This window comes from Bos mutus, chromosome 23 (assembly GCF_027580195.1).
Source record: "Bos mutus isolate GX-2022 chromosome 23, NWIPB_WYAK_1.1, whole genome shotgun sequence".
In the NCBI taxonomy this organism is placed as follows: domain Eukaryota; kingdom Metazoa; phylum Chordata; class Mammalia; order Artiodactyla; family Bovidae; genus Bos; species Bos mutus.
Genome location: NC_091639.1, coordinates 23,760,453 through 23,776,964, shown reverse-complemented (window position 1 = coordinate 23,776,964; position 16,512 = coordinate 23,760,453). Strand labels below are relative to the sequence as shown.

General features: G+C 54.1%; 2 protein-coding genes across 6 annotated transcripts in view; both read left to right on the top strand.

Annotated features, from left to right (window-relative positions):
* Positions 1-113: 113 nt before the first annotated feature.
* On the top strand, positions 114-10,030 carry ATF6B (activating transcription factor 6 beta). Of its 5 annotated transcripts, none has more exons than XM_005901615.2 (18): positions 114-263; positions 637-716; positions 860-938; positions 1,193-1,284; positions 1,818-1,953; positions 4,783-4,868; positions 5,009-5,144; positions 5,231-5,362; positions 5,498-5,631; positions 6,270-6,455; positions 6,548-6,639; positions 7,096-7,275; positions 7,653-7,760; positions 7,943-8,024; positions 8,211-8,281; positions 8,485-8,596; positions 8,736-8,820; positions 9,331-10,030. In XM_005901615.2, the coding sequence occupies exons 1-18, from the start codon at positions 182-184 to the stop codon at positions 9,579-9,581; spliced, it is 2,124 nt and encodes a 707-aa protein (XP_005901677.2). In that variant the 5' UTR covers positions 114-181; the 3' UTR covers positions 9,582-10,030. The 5 variants fall into 5 exon arrangements, 4 of the variants coding, with proteins under 4 accessions (XP_005901677.2, XP_070216767.1, XP_070216766.1 ...); XM_070360666.1 differs by having other exon boundaries at positions 1,178-1,284; XM_070360665.1 differs by having other exon boundaries at positions 637-749.
* A 5,816-nt stretch (positions 10,031-15,846) lies between these two features.
* The window catches only part of TNXB (tenascin XB), a 56,249-nt gene continuing 55,583 nt past the window's right edge, over positions 15,847-16,512 (top strand). The window contains 1 exon segment of the mRNA XM_070361175.1: positions 15,847-16,056. The gene's annotated coding sequence lies outside the window, so the exon portion shown is untranslated.

Sequence of the window (16,512 nt, the reverse complement as noted above, 5' to 3'; positions counted from 1 at the left end):
ATTGGCCCAGCCTGTACGACCGGCTCTTCTATTGACGCATGTGCTCAGTACCCAGGCCTCTTACTGGTCGGAAGGACTTCCGGGACGCCCCCCTCCCTTTTTAAGAGTCGATTGATTCGTTGATGATGCGGAAGAGGCGGACCTTGGGGGACCGTCTCATGGTTGGGGGGTGGGGGGAAAGATGGCGGAGCTGATGCTTCTCAGCGAGATTGCGGACCCGACACGCTTTTTCACCGACAACTTGCTGAGCCCGGAGGACTGGGGTGCGCGGAGTGAGGCGCCTCGGGGAAGGGATAGGGCTGTGGCCTGCTGTGCCCCTGAGGCACGTAGGAAGAAGCGGAGGCTCAAAGAGGAAGGCTGGGCAAATACGGAATCGATCGTCTGAAGAAGGGTGGAACAGAGGAGCTAGTTGGGCTTTGGGGGATGCGGGAGTCGGGGAAGACCTCCGCTCCCGCGGAAACGTGGAATCGTTCCGGGATTGGGGAAGGAGGGACTGAAGTTCTTCGGCTATATCACTTTTCAAGTGGGCGGGCGGTGGGTCTGGCCGAGCCGAGCCAATGAGGGATGGGGCGAGGCTCTGTGAGGATCTGAAGGTTGCGCTACCAGCCGACCCCCGACCCTCCGCACCTCTTGCAGACAGCACTTTGTACGCCGGCTTGGATGAAGTGGCCGAGGAGCAGACGGAGTTCTTCCGTTGTCCGGAGCAAGATGTCCCGGTATCGCTCCCCAAGCCTTGTCTCTCACCGTTGGTGGGTGCGAGTGGTCGCAGAACCTGGGACTCATCCCCAAGCCAGCGCTCAGCTGGAGCACCCCTTCATCCTCACACTTCTGCCTTCTAATACCCGGCCCCCTTGTTCAGTTTGGCAGCAGCTCTCTGGACCTGGGAATGGACGTCAGCCCTCCTGAACCCCCCTGGGACTCTCTGCCTATCTTCCCAGGTAAGATACCCTTTGTGATTACCTCATCCTTTGAGAAACCCTCACCGTCCCATTGTTTCCCAGAAACTGTGCAGTTCCTCTTATCCTCAAGCCTCCTCCACCTGAGTGCCTGTGTACTCCTCTCCCCCTTTGACCCCTGATATGTGCTCCTTCTCCCTTGCCCAGTGAGGGGTTTTTACCCCATGTCCTTGGGCGCTTTTTGGGCTCTTGTCAGGCTCCGCTTCGTGGTTATTTTCTAGCCCGTTTTCCTCCAGATCTCCAGGTGAAGTCTGAGCCATCCTCCCCCTGCTCTTCCTCCTCCCTCAGCTCTGAATCATCGCATCTTTCCACAGAGCCCTCCAACCAGGTGAGAGAGTCATCTCCCTCCTACTCTCTGTGGCAGGGACTCAGTTCCCTTGCCTTCCCCTGTTGATGCTAAGGAAATGATTTGTGGGCTGCAGGTCATGGGGTGCAGGGGGGAAGTTCTTTTCTACTTTTGCCATTTCTTTTATATCTTCATTTTTCACATTTCCACGTGATTCTCTAGAATCGAAGATGGAGTTTTTTAATATAGAGAGAAATGTGGCAGCCATTGTGGGGTGGGGGAACAGGGAAGAAGAGAGTTGTTAACCACTGAGAATTCTGGAACTATTCTTGTCCAGGTTGTCTACTGCAATATTTGAGATCATGAGACTTTATCCACCTTCCTAGGAATAAAATAGAAAGAGAACAAGGGGCCAGACACAGTTTAGCAAGATGCTGACTACCATTCAAACCAGAATGTCAAGTAACTGGTGGTTTGTAAGCTATAAGGCTTCTGTCCTGGCTTTTACTCTCAACATGTCCTTTTTGTTTTCTTTCTTGTTCTGTCTCCCCTGCTTCACCCTCACTGTTACCCAGGCCCCTGGTGTAGGGGAGATGCTGGTTGTGAAGTCAGAGTCCTTGGCACCCCCACTCTGCCTCCTGGGAGATGATCCAACATCCCCATTTGAAACCATCCAGATCAATGTCAGTGCCACCTCTGATGATCCTTCAGGTAATAATAGCCTGCATCATCCCCAGGCTTTACCAAGATAGAGAGAGTGTGTGTGTGTGTGTGTTTGTGTAAAGAGGGAGTCCGGTCAGCAGGACAAGGAGGAGAGGTGGGGAGGGGAGATGGCAGATAACCAGGAGGAAGGCCAGGAGCAGGAGGGAGGATTTCAGGAAATCACAGTAAGGGCAGCACTGAAGAGATGGGAATAATTTTTCTTTCTTTTCTTGTTTTTGTTGCTTTTCATTTTTAAAAACTTGCAGACAGTTTAGGGCATATTTATATATGTGACTTTCCCTCCAAAGGTTTTATTGTAAAAATTTTCAAGCAGACAGAAAAGTTGGAATACCATATACCTGCTCCTGCATTCTACAAGTAACATTATTTGTGCTTTTTTAGAAGTGTTATTGAGTCTATTTACTCTTGCATGTTTATTCAGCATCTACATTTCTTGAGCATCTACTCCATGCCAGATACTGGACAGGGTTCTGAGTTGCAAAGATGAAGAACACCTTACCACCTCACTGACTTAAGGATCCCATGCTATGGTGTGGGAGAAAGACAACTAAAGTATGGTAATTCTAGGGTAGAGATTATCACAGGGTGCCATGGAGGCTCATAAGAGGGGGAATCTCACCCAGCTGGGGCTAGATCAAGGATGTACTCATGCAGGAGGGGTTTCCTGAGCTGAGTTTTGAAAGATAGATTGGAATTAGCCAGAAGAAGACTGTAGGGACTAGTGTGGAACCTAAGGAACCTGCATCTCTTTAGAGTGGATGTAAGGAGGGGGAGTAGGGAAGGGCCTGGAAATTCAGAGGCTTCAGGGCCAGGTAGAAACCTTGTTTAGGGACTCTTAGCTTTTTTCCTGTGGGCAGTTCTGTGTCTTTGAAGAGTCAGGCAGGAGAACAGTGTGATTAGGAAGATGACTCTGGTGGCAAAGTAGACACTGGATTGCAGAAACTCAGGACTGGAGGCAGAAGGAGGACCAAGAAAGAGGTCCATGTGGTTAGTCAGGTAAGATACTCAGATGCTGAGAAGAAGGCAGATTTGAGAAAGAGTGAATTAGAATGGATGAGTGCAGTGACCTCCTGGGCATTAAAGATGAGCAGAGGTGAAAGAACGTGCCTGGGTTTCTAACAAGGGCAGCCACCCAGTGGGTGAGGGTACCAATCGCTGGAGAGTGACTGCAGGAGCAGGAGCCTCCTGGCAGGAAGCATGATGAATTCAATGTGGGACTTGTTGATTGTTGATTTCAAGGTGACTTCAGGGTTTCTTAGCACTACCTTCCCTTGGTTGAAGTTCAGCCAGAAGCTTGAAGACAAGAGAGCCACACATGTTTTCCTCCTGGGCCTCAGAGCAGGGCAGGGGAGGGTGGGGAGGGATTTGGAGGGACAAACAGCTCATATCCAGCATATGATTAAGTATTACAAAGAGGAGAAACAAAATAAGGATTGAAAAGTCTATATTAGTGAAAAGATTGTTGACGATTTTGCAAAGGATAGAGTTCTTGGAGTCAGAGTCTCCTCTAATATATAGGTATTTTTTTGAGGGCCTGTACTTTACCTGGGCTCCCTAGGTAGCACTAGTGGTAACGAACCTGCCTGCCAAATGCAGGAGACATAAGAGATGTGGGTTCAGTCTTGGGTCAGGAAGATCCCCTGGGGGAGGGCATAGCAACTCACTCCAGTATTCTTGCCTGGAGAATCCCATGGACAGAGGAGCCTGGTGGGCTACAGTCTATGGGATTACAAAGAGTCTGACATGACTGAAATGACTTATCACACAGGCACCCATGCACTTTACCCATCCCTTTGATAGACATGAAGCACAAGACCTAGGCATTGCTTTTGGAGAGTCTCATGAAGGTTAATATATGGTTAAATAGCTCAGACAGTGGTCACCTCTGTGGAGAGGTTCTGGATGGCTGGTGGACAAGGAAGGAAAGGAGATTCACTTCTCACTGAATTTCCCTTTGTTCTTTGGGATCTTGTATTATATGAGTGTATTACCTATTGAAATACATAAATAGACTTGAGATTTTAAAATAGCAGTATTGGTAATCTTATAATTAGGTATCAAAATCCAAGCTATGAACCAGAGGTAGTAGTGGATCATTGACCTTTGAGCTGAATCTGGCCTTCAGCTAGGTTAACCTCCATGGGGCAATCAACAAGTCTTACAGATAGATTTAACAGAGGCTGTGAAGGCTCAGAGGTGACTTGAGCTTTGAAGGCTGACGGTAGGAAGGAGATCTGTATAAAGGGACAAGCAGTGAGCCCTGTGTTAAGGCCGGTTGAATTTGGGTGAATGGAGGGGCGTGAGAATGGAAGTGACCAGCAGGCAGCTTGAGAGTCAGAATCCGGGCGCAGGGGAGCAGTCAAGGGTAGAGATGCAGACCAGGCAGTTGTCAGCGTTGTGATGCGTGATTGCATTGGGCCAGGATGAGGTGGAAATCCAGCCAGACAGGAATTTGGGCCCATGAAAATGCAGCTGAATCTCCCTGTGTGGGCCTTCACCATGCGAATGAACAAGGTGTGTGAAGAAGAAAGGGACAGCTGACACGCAAGGGCAGGCTTGAGGGTTTGGCAGTGGTAGAACCAGCTGAGAGGGGCCAAGGAAGGAGAAGGGAGTCCTTTCTGAGAAAAGAGGTTGGAGGAGAGGCAGCAGGTTAGCAGCTCCAGTCCCCCTCCTCTGGATTGCCCTCCTGAGCCAGAAATAGTTTTACTTCCAGGTACAAGGGGAAGTGACTGTGTCTCCCATTTCCGCATCTTAGCCCTCTTCTCCTTCAGTGTTTATCTGACACCCAGCTCTTTGTCTCATCCTGCCATCCCACAGATATTCAGATTAAGATAGAGCCTGCCTCTCCATCTTCCTCCATCAACTCAGAGGCTCCCCTGCTCTCTGCAGAGTCCCCCAGCCAGGTGAGCATGCACTCCGCTCCTCCCTCCAGCATGCGTGTGAGTTCCTCCTGACTCTCAGAGGTGTGAGGGCTTTCTCTTCTTCAGCTCCTCCTCCTCCGCGCTCTTCCTGACTCGCATGTCTTCTGGAATGCCCTATGTAGGCTTTCATAGGAGAGGAGGTCCTGGAAGTGAAGACAGAGTCCCCGTCCCCTCAGGGGTGTCTCCTGCGGGATGTCCCCGGCCCCCCTCCTGGAGCTGTCCAGATCAGCATGGGCCTGTCCTCTGACAGCTCCTCAGGTAATGCATCTCCTGACAGCTGGGGCCCCTGGCCAGAGGCCTGTTGTCCTGACATCCCTTCCTTCTTTCCTTTCACCTTCCTTCAGGCAAAGCCCTGCCCACCCGGAAGCCACCACTGCAGCCCAAACCCATGCTGATAACCACTGTCCCGATACCCCCGAGAGCTGTGCCTGCCAGCACCACCGTCCTCTTGCAGCCTCTTGTCCAGCCACCCCCAGGTACTGAAGGAGAGAAGGAGGCAGCTCACAGCCTTCCAGCGCCCTGACCCTTGGGTGCTCAGCTGTGGGTGTGGGCACAAGGACACCACCTGACTCCCAGCTCTCAGACCTCCCTCTTCTGCCCACTTGTCCCAGTGTCCCCAGTTGTCCTCATCCAAGGTACTGTTCGAGTCCAGCCTGAGGGACCGACCCCTCCTCCTCCACGGCCTGAGAGGAAGAGCATTGTTCCAGCCCCTATGCCTGGGAACTCCTGCCCTCCTGAGGTGGATGTAAGTTATTTACTGGGGAGAGGAGGAGGAAGGCTTAGTAATGGGGAGGGGAGAGAACTGTGGAGTGAGAAGGAAGCAAAAAAGTGAGCAAGCAGGCCCATCAGATGATCCTCAGGTCAGAGTAGACCCCTTTTATCAACCCCATGTAGTTTTAGGATCCTCAGGTTTGCTGTCCCTGCAGATGGAGAAGTGGGAGTGGTCTTAGTAAATCAAAGCCAGAGGAGTCATCCTGTGTTATAGAAGAGGGAGGCTGCTTCCTTGGGGAAAGCCAGGTAAACTGTTCTCTTACTATAGCAAGCTTAAACTTTGGGTCCTAAAAAAGGAGAATTGCAAAGAAGGAAGACCACTCATCAAGGAAAAGAACTGAGGTTCTACCAAGAACCTGGGTGGGGAAGTTCCTCCTATAGTCCGACTTCTCGAAGCTCTGAGGCACAGGAGTAGGAAGTGGTGGAGAGAAGGGCCCCTTCCGTAAAATGTTTCAGCGGAGAGGAAGAACCCCTCTCTGACTCTGCATGTAGAGGTGAAGAAGGCAGGAGAGAGGCCCACGTGAATTTTGGGTAGTCAGTCCCTGGGGTGGTGGGATGCACTTCCCCTTCCCCGCCCTGCTTTCACTCTCCCTCTGACCCTCTGGTGCCCAGGCCAAGCTGCTGAAGCGGCAGCAGCGGATGATCAAGAACCGGGAGTCAGCCTGCCAGTCCCGCAGGAAGAAGAAAGAGTACCTGCAGGGGCTGGAAGCCCGGCTGCAGGCCGTGCTGGCCGACAACCAGCAGCTCCGGCGGGAGAATGCTGCCCTCCGCCGGCGGCTGGAGGCCCTGCTGACTGAGGTGAGACCCGGGAGGCCTGGGGAGACCAGTGGGAGTGCGGGCTCCCTGGGATGACTCACCCTCTCCGGCCTCTCTCTTCTTCTGCATCTTAGAACAGTGAGCTCAAGTTAGGGTCTGGAAACAGGAAGGTGGTCTGCGTCATGGTCTTCCTTCTCTTCATCGCTTTCAACTTTGGGCCTGTGAGGTGAGACCTTCCTCATCTCCCCAGAACCTTCTGGGTGGAGCCTGCCTGTCGGCCGCTTGATTACCTCTTAGGCACAATCCCTTTCGTTACTTGCACACAGACAGCTCTGGTGTCCTTGGTACTGATGGTGTAGCCAGCTAGTCCCTAGTCCCTTCATGTTCCATCATCTCTGTCATAAATGGTACGTCCCGGAGGAGATGGTCATGAGAACATTGATAAACATAGTGACTATATTAAGTGCTTACTGAGTTCTGGGCCCTCAGTTAAGCACGCTCCTTTTCTAGTGTTTTCTGGCTCTGTGGGTAGGGATTGTTCTCAGTCCATCTTGCAGATGAAGAGAATCAGTCTTGCAGCACAAATTGGAACCAGGCATGCTATCTGCAGAGCCCTCCCTCTTACCCAGGCCCTCAGTTAAGCTGGAATTCTTCCTCGTGCTCCATCCTTTTCTATCCACAGCATCAGTGAGCCTCCTCCGGCTTCCATCTCTCCTCGGATGAGCAGAGGGGAGTCTCGACCCCGGAGACACTTGCTGGAGTTCTCGGCACAAGAGCCAGTTCATGGAGCCGAGCCCCGCCAGCATCCCTTCCAGGACCCTGAGGAGCCCCAGCCCAGCCCCTCTGGCCACCCAAGTTTCAGGTGAGGAGCGGGCCCTCTCTGTTTTAGAGGTGCTGAGTGTGTCTTCTCCCCTAAAGTTACCTTTCCTTTTTGAGGGGGAGCCAGGTTTCCCAGTTGAATCCGCGTGCCAGTGCAGGAGACCCAAGAGACACGCGTTTGATCCCTGGGTTGGGGAAGATCCCCTGGAGAAGGAAATGGCAACCCACTCCAATATTCTTGGCCTGGAAAACTCCATGGATAGAGGAGCCTGGAGGGCTATGGCCTGAAGGTTCACACAGGGTCAGACATGACTGAGCACATACACAGCAACAGAGCTGTTCTCATGCCAACATGGCCTTTCCTATTGACAGGGCAGTGTTGGGCACCCTGGGTCATGCCCCCTCTCTGCCTCACTCCAGGAACCTGACAGCCTTCCCTGGGGACACCAGGGAGCTGCTGCTGAGAGACCTGGACCAGCTCTTCCTCTCCTCGGATTGCCGGCACTTTAACCGAACCGAGTCCCTGAGGTAGGGGGGTTCATGACTGGGGCGTCCTCCCTGTGTCCCGAGGCCCCTCCCCAAAGGCCTGGCTAACCTTGTGTGCTGAGGCGCCAGCTCCCTGTGCCCTCTCCCCTTCCCTCTGATTTGCGGGACAGAAGAGTGGGCGTCTTGGCCCGGCATGGAGGTGTCCCCCTCCTCTGCCTCCCCAGGCTTGCTGACGAGCTGAGTGGCTGGGTCCAGCGCCACCAGAGAGGCCGGCGGAAGACACCTCAGAGAGCCCAGGAGAAACAGGTAGGAGGGGGTGGGCCGATTCAGGGAAGGCCACTTGAAAATGAGGGCTAAACATCCTAGGGGTTGTAAGTGGTTTGGGGTGGTGGGAAGGAGGGTGGGTGTGAGGTGGCGTCAGTTTGTAGGGGCCGTCTCTCTTTTCCCTTTTCCCTTCATCCTCTTCAAATCCTTAGATACTTCTCCTTCCAGAAGTCTCAGTTGCGGAAGAAGTCTCCTCCAGTTCAGGCAGTCCCCACCCGCCCCCCTGGGCCCCCGGAAGGGTGAGTCTTGAAGGGGCACTTACTTATTAAGCGAGGCTCCTCTAAAGGAGCCGTCCTGCATGCGTCATCACTGCCCCCAGGGCCTCATGCTTCCCTCCTCCCCTGGGGGTCTCCTGTCTCCCTCTCACCCTCTCCCCTCTTCCCTAGTGGGAACTGGTCCCTGGGCTTGCTTCCTCACCAATCCCATTTTCCTACCTGTCCAGGGATTCCGTGGGCCAGCTGCAGCTGTACCGCCAACCAGACCGTTCGCAGCCTGAGTTCCTGGATGCAATTGACCGACGGGAAGACACATTTTACGTTGTCTCCTTCCGAAGGGTGAGTTTCTCCTGTGGGCCCCATCCCCTCACCCTGGGTTCCCCGGCAATCTCTCTGCAGGTCGAGGCTGGAGAGCAGGGCCAGGGAGCCTGTCAGCACCTTTTCCTCCACCCTCCTGGCCTGGCCCCTCTGTCCCCAGGACCACTTGCTGCTCCCAGCCATCAGCCACAACAAGACCTCCCGGCCCAAGATGTCCCTGGTGATGCCTGCTATGGCCCCCAATGGTAATTCTTTCCCTGCCCAGTGTGGAGACAGGTCTTGAGATTGAGAAATAAGGAAGTTCCAATGGGGAGATCCAGCATGAAGAGTTGAGGGGGGAAATGACAGGAGCAGGGATTCCAGAGTGATGCTAGATACATGGGTGAGAGCAAGCCAGAAATCGTTTGAGAAAAACAAAATGCAGGAGACTGATGGGAGGAAGATGAGACGTGGGTCCTCCCTAGGTGAAGGTGCTTAGGGCTGTGGACCGGGGTGGGCTGGGAACCTGCCAGAGTCTTACTTCTTTTTTTTCTCTTGATATCCTCTCCTCTGCGACCTTACATTCATCACTGTCATCCACCCCACCCCGCCCCTGCCACTTCTTTCTTCTCCCCGCACCAACTCCATCCCTACCTTCTCACTGAACACCCCCTGGATCTGCCTGCCCATCACTGCCCGTTCCCCCCTGTCCACCTCTGCTTTTCTGACCTCTCTGCCTTCCCCTCTCCTCTCCCTTAACTCTGCCCCTCTCACAGAGACCCTGTCAGGCCGGGGACCCCCTGGGGACTATGAGGAGATGATGCAGATCGAGTGTGAGGTCATGGATACCAGGGTGATTCACATCAAGACCTCCACAGTGCCCCCCTCGCTACGAAAACAGCCGTCCTCAACCCCGGGCAATGCCACAGGTGGCCCCTTGCCAGCTTCTGCAGCAGCCAGCCAGGCTCACCAGGCTGCCCATCAGCCCTCTACCTCAATCATCTCTGACCTCTATGACTCACACTGACTTAGAACTGGGGGTGAGGGTGGAAGCAACCAAGTGGGACTGTTTTGAATTGTCCTGATCCCTGGGCTTGCGGCAATTTGTAAAGGGAAGACAGGATGTGGGGGTTAAGCACTTATTTGGAGGTGGGTGGGAGTTTTCCTCTCTTCTCACCCCTTTTTTGGAATATAGAGCTCCTCTCATTTCTATGAACCCCCAATCCCTGCTTCTTTCCTTGAGGGTGCTGAGTGAAGTTAAGTTTTGGGGTGAGTGGGCCCCAGTACACTCTTTATTCTTATGTTTCTGTTTTGGGGGGTGGAGGTGGGAATTTAGTCCCCAGGCGGGACAAGGGAAGTTTTTACATTTTGGAGCTAGTTCCTGGGAGTCAACGAGGCATGGCAGAGGGAGGTCAGGTGGATGTATGGGCATATCTTCTTTTTTATTATTAAATAAACAACTTGGAGGGAGTTGAAGGTATGGTGCCTGCCTTCCTGGCTTGTGATGGGTCATTTGGGGGAACTTGGCTGCTGTAGGGCCGGTGTGTCAGAGAGCCGAGCACTGAGGACACGGCTAGCTCTGGGGTGGAGTGGGTGTGTGATCACAGACCTCACGTCATCCCCTTCTCCCCAGCCCTGTAACGCGCGAGGGATATGTCTGGTGTCTGGTGGGGAGTGGGGGAGGGATGTCCCATGGTGTGACAGGCTAGAGAGTGCAGATTCTGGAATGTGTCTGAGTAAACAGGAAGGACAGGGGGCCCCACGCCCTTCAGGGTGAACGGCTGCCTCCCTGGGTCCCCTGCATTCTAGCAGGTTCTTCCCCTTAGCTTTCCAGGAGGAGCAGCTTGAACAAACAATGGAGCTGGGGCCAGGGGCTGTGAGCCCAGAAAGGAGGAGCCACAGTGGAGAAGGAGGCAGTGTTTGGAGGGAAGAGGGACGCTGAGAAGCATCTCCTTAGCCCCAAACTGGAGGAAACTGAGACTTGAGAGTCCAGTTGAAAGAAAAGGACACTTGCGGGGCCAGCAGGAAAGGCTGTGCTTTCTAATTAGGAGGAAGGAGAATAGGACAACAGGCGAGGGGCCAAGACTCCCTCAACCTGGGGGTTCCCCGTCAGGGGCGCCTGTCCAGCAGCACCTCGGACCTGGCCCTGCAGGAGTGTCCTGGGTCAGCGGGAGGGCGTGGGCTGGGCCTGGGCTCCACGCCCAGATGACTGGACAGGGGCCGCCCGGGCCACAAGCCCAGGCCTGAAAGCGGGAGAAGAACCTCACGTGTTCAGCCAGGCTCCCCTGCTTCCCATTACTGTGTTTGGGGTGAAAACAGACCAAGTAACTATGGCAACCTGGAACCTAGGGCCCCCAGGAACTAGGCCTTTCCTCCCTCCAGAGGGCAGCCCTGGCTCTTCTACCATCACTTCCTGTCCCAAGGTCCCCGGAGCCCTTCCCAGCCTGATCCAGACAGTGCGTGCAAGGAGAACAAGGATTCTGCGGGCAGAGCACCTGAGTTGGATTTCCTGTTTTGCCTTTTATTAGTGGGTATCTTGGGCTTCCCTGGTGGCTCACATGGTAAAAAAATACACCTGCAGTGCAGGAGACCTGGGTTCAATCCCTGGGTCTGGAAGATCTGGAGAAGGGATGGCAACCCACTCCAGTACTCTTGCTGGGTATATCCCATGGACAGAGGAACTGGTGGGATACAGTCCATGTGGTCGCAGAGTCAGACGCGACGAAGTGACTAACACTGGTAGGTTCTTGCACACACTGAGCCTTAGTTGCCTACCTGCACAACGGGGTGTTCCTGCCTACTCCTTGGGTTGATGTGCGGAGGAAAGATGATGTGCAGGATGCCTGGTCTACAGTGGACACAGCTTTCTCTCCTCACCTGCTCCATTCACCTGGTCCTTTTCTCCTCGATTCCACTTTTATCCCATCTGGGTCCATCACTGTTTCATTGTCCCGTCACTTTCTCTCTTTCCTGACGCCAGCTCAGGAGCGTGCTTAAAGTACTGGCTTCTCAGAAGGGGGCTCTGGGGTGTGGCATGCAGCTCCTCTGGCTGGTTTGCAGGGCACAGCTGGCACTGTGGTGTGAGCCAGGACTCTGTCTTGGCAAGGGCCTGGGTGGTGGGAAGGAAGGCTCAGGAGAGGTGTGGAGAGTGGGTGTGCCATGGGGGGTGAAAGCAGGTCAGTCTGGCTGCCTCCCTGCAGGCCCGTGCTGATCTCTAGCTTTGGCCCCACTGAAGGCCACCTCCACGTGCTGTCACTCCTGCGCGTCCTGTTGACCCCTTTGTGGTCAGACCCTCTGTATCTTTCTGTTCTGTTACTTTCCTTCCTCAGAATCGCCTTTCGTCCACTGTCTCTCCCTCTTCTCTTTTCTCTAGACTGGTTTGCTGCCTTTCTCTGCCCTCTACCCAGCCCCAAGTTATCACCTTCTCATTCACACCCTTTATCCTTTGTTCATCTGCTGGTTTCTCAAGGTTTTTGTGTTTTTCCCTTCCTCCCCCTCCGCTTCACAGTCTGTTCCCTTTCTTCTGGGTCCTCTCCTCTCCCCCAGCTGCTTCCACTCCTTCATCCACATTCCTTGCCCCCTTCCATAACTTCCTCTCTTCTCCCCTGCTCCAGCCCTCTCCTCCTTCCGCCCCCGTGCCCCCCTCTCCCTTCACCTCCCCCAGTGCTCGGTCCTCTCCCAGCTGTGGGGCCAGGACTGGAGAGCCTCACACTGTTGCCTCATCGTTCTGCTATGGCTTCTGGATACAGCACATCTGGATTCCGGGGCCCAGATGTGTGGTTGCTACAGCGACCCCGGTCCCTCTGGTAAATACGGGCGCCCACCCGCCCCACAGCAGAGAACAAAATAATTGTGTGACTTTCTTTTGTCACGAGATAGAAATGTCCTCCCTCCTCCCTTTTCCCCACACCCATGTCTCCAGGCAAAGGAAGTTTTAAGGGTCCAAACTGTTCCTCCTGTGGCTCTCTTGCCCTGTTTTTCAGCCCAGGCTCTTAATTCTCCCCCTCTTTCATCTCAGGATCAGTTTTTTCTCTCCACGTTCCTCATCACCTCCCACCTCGCCCCACCCCCCAGTCTCAGTAATGAAGTGTTGACCCCCTGACTTGGCAGTTTCTTCCCACTGAATCTACATCATAACTGGATGCAGAAAGAAGTTTCAGAAATCGAGAGCACCCACCTTTCCCCAACAAATCCTGCCTGAAGCCCTTCATTTGTTTCTGTCCTAAGTCTTCGATCTTTCTAGGGCTCTTCTTGGGGGAGGGGGAGCCATACAGGCTTTGGAATCTGAAAACCTGGCCTGAGGCCCACCTTCACCACCACTAGCAAAGTCACCCGGCCAAGTCCATTAATGTCTACAAGCCCCCACTTCCTCAGCATAAAGTGGGATTAATAAAGTGCTGCGGTGTGGGAAAGGGCTTTGTAAACGGAAGCCCAGCACAACTGCTTTCTATCTTCCCCTCTCTGGGACTGCTTCTTTGGATCACAGCCCCTGGCCTCTTCGCTCCCTCTCTATCCTTCAGGCCCTTGCCCTCAATTGCCCTTACTCTTGTCTTCCTCGGCTTCTCCTTTCCTTCCTTGCTGTATACCTTTTATCTCTCATCCTCCTGAGGGTAGGACAAGAACTTGGAGGTTCATTCAAGGATGGAGGCCCACAGCTGAAGACACCTAGACCAAGGATTTGGAGAACAGCCAGAGCACACAAACGAGTCTCAGTAAGACCCCAGCCTTTCTGTCCACTGCCTGGGACACCTCGGTGAAGGCGACCCCACTGACCACTGGACTCCCTGCCTTCACTCTGAGGCTCCCTGCCAGACACTCTTGCCACTTACTTCTCTCACAGTCCTTTGGCAACTCAGTGTTGACAGGCATTTATGAAGCACCTGCTTTATGCAAGGCCCAGTGCTTTTCTGATAAAAGGCAAACATATATATATATAAGACATAAGCTCCTCCAGGAGCCTGAAATCCAGGGTGTGGATCACATTTTAGATAATGATTATCTCAGAAGCTGGAATTGTGTCTGTCAGGCCTCCAGTGGCTTCGGCTTCTTTGAATGCCTTCTGAGCTTGTGAATGTCTGGAATCTCGCACCCTTTTCTGACTCCAGCATCCTGTCTCCCCTGAGAAGTGGACTTCCAGAACACCCCAAGGCCATCATTTCAGTCCTCCTTTCTCTCCAGGCTCTTCTGGCCACTCTTGGACCAAGTATACCTACGGTGACCATACTTCCACTATACTTCCACACTTTGGTCCAGTGGTTAAGGCTCCACGCTTCCACTTCAGAGGGTGCAAGTCTGATCCCTGGTGGGGGAACTAGGATCCCACATGCCTAGTGGTGCAGTGGAAAAATACATGAATCTGATAAAAATAAAACCAACATATAGGGTACAGGATCAAAAAAAAGGGAGCAGGGCAGGATATGACCATTAGAATTACTAGAATCGGGCAGTATCAGAGAAAATCTATTCTCTCAAGTTTGCTCTTGCCAGGTAATGCCATTTTAGACCCTCCACCCTTTCAAGTGCTTTCCCCCAAGCCCTGCATGGAAAGCTGAGGGAAACTGTTACCTATTTCAGGCTCTGGGGGCTTCGGGCCAAGGCAGAGGAAGGAAGCTGAACCCAACTCTATCCAAGATGCTGACTTCATCTTTCCTATCAAAGCCAGGAAAAAAAAAAACAGACACATGCACACCCAGACACACGGGCACACACGGTGACACCCATGCGAGCACCCACGCAAGCCTTCGCCCTCGGCCACCAGGAGCTCACGGGGCATTCCGCAGAGCCACAGGCTGGGCCAGTGCGCCCTGCCCCCCAGAAACAACACACCCGAGACCCTGGGGACCTGTGGACACCTCTGCCCCAACGATGTACAGAGTCAAGAAACGGGTTCCCGCACTCCCTGTCACCCTCGAGCTGTCACTTGGCCAAGCCTCCATGGTGAGGATTGTGAAAAGTGGAGTCTCAGTCATGTCCCACTCTTTGTGACCCCATGGACAGTAGCAGGCTCTGAGATCCATGGGATTTTCCAGGCAAGAGTACTGGAAAGCACTTTATCCGCGTGAAACCTCTTTCTGGTTGGATGGAAAGAACTTTATCTGCGTGAAACCTCCCTCAGCCTGGATATTTCTTATCCAGAAAAAGTCTCTTCTTCAGCCCCTCATCAGGGGAGCAAAGCACATGGGGAAATGAGACCAGAGAGAGAGCCCGGCAGCCTGATGTGCGCATCTGCCACTCTGCCCTCTGGCCAGTCTTCCCATCTCTACCCAAGATCGAAATGACCTCTTCCTCAAGCCCACAACTCCCTCCCTACCCCTGCTTCTCCGCTGCAGCACAGAATTAGTCCCCTTCCTCTTTCCAGAACATCAGCATGCCATGTGCCCCCCACCCTCATGTCTGCCCCTGGCTCTCACTCTTTCTCCGTCCCCAAACCTTTCTCCTAACTTTCAGGCTTCCCTTCCCTGTCTCCTGTGAACCCCACCTTTCCCAAGTCGTCTATGTCTCGGTGTTCAGGCCACACTCTTGTCCAGCCAGTGCCCAAGCCTCATCTGCCATTTCTCTAGGAAGCTGCTCAGGTGAAAGAATGAAAAGGGGGCACTGATCCCTGAGCTGAGAACCAGAGATTGAACAGTACAGACAGGGAGAGGCAGCACAGAGACGGGGCGAGAAGAGGACACAGTGCAGGTGGGAGCAGTGGGGCCAGGCAGGGGCCGAGGTGGGACAAGAAGGCTCCTCGTGGAGAGCAGTCTAGACTGGGGAGGGAGGCTTCCTCCTGCCACCCACCCTCTCTGCTGCCTGCCCCTGCCAGGAGATAAATGGTAAGGGGATGAAGGACCGGGTGCTGGGCAAGACCCCAGCTGGAGGAATTTGGCAGCTGGGAAGAGGTGGAGGAGGTTCCGAGGAGGGAGAGGGGCTGGCCGTGGGAAGGGGTGCTGGAAGAGGGGGAAACAGGTTAGAGAGCAGGAGCAAGAGGTGGAGAAATGGTGGGGAAAAGGAGAAATGATATGAGGGATGGGGGTGTCAAGTTGGGACACAAATTAGGGTGAGGAGGAAGAATAAAAGTGGGATAAGGAAAGGATGGGGGAGGTTGGATGAGGGCTGGAGGGGGTGAGATGAGGGTATTGTGGGACTCAGTGATCCCAGACAGGGAGGTGGGTGGGATGACGGAGGGAGGAGAGGAGGGGTGACATATGATGACGTTGGGAGGGCCTGGCAGGGGCGGATGGGTGGGAGGACCTGCCCTATCTCCGCTCCCCTCCCTGACCTCATGCTGGTCCTCCCTTTCTCCTCCCCCGGCTGGCTTCAGTCTCCCTCCTCCTCACTGTCGCTGCCCAGATCGACAGTCGGGTCGCGGCTCAGTGAGCCCCTGCTGCAGGGAACGAGCAAGGGGATATACCAGGAGCTCAGGGCTGCCAAGGGGCATCCACCCACCCTTCCCTGAGAACCCCCCTTCCCAAGTTCGGGACAGAGCAGGTACAGACACATTGAAGCTGCTGGTTACTCAGGTAAGGAAGTAACCTCCGTCTCTGGGAGACAGGAAAAGAGACGGGAGAGGTGGGGACCTCTACCCCCAAACCCCAGGTGAAGGTTGGCAGGAGAGCAGGGACTTTCTGCGGGGGCAGAGGAAATAAGACCATGCACCCAGGACCGGACTCCCCGTGGAGGGTGTGTCTGGGAGAGTCAGTGCAGGTGTGTGTGAGTTGGGCACGGAGGATGGATGCTGGGGTTTGGATAGGACCAGGGGCGGCACCAAGGTGGAGGCGGTTATCGGTGCGGTGTTGGGGCTGGGAGAAACCAGAAGCCAGGATGAGCTGGTGGCCGGCTGAACCTCAGGATGGAAGTGCTGGTGGAACCCCAAGTGATCTGGCTGGAGCGGCTGAGCCAGAACTCTAGGAACGTGCCTGAGGGAACTTTTTTGAGCATCCAGATGGGGACTCCCCGGGTGGCAGCAGGTGGATTGC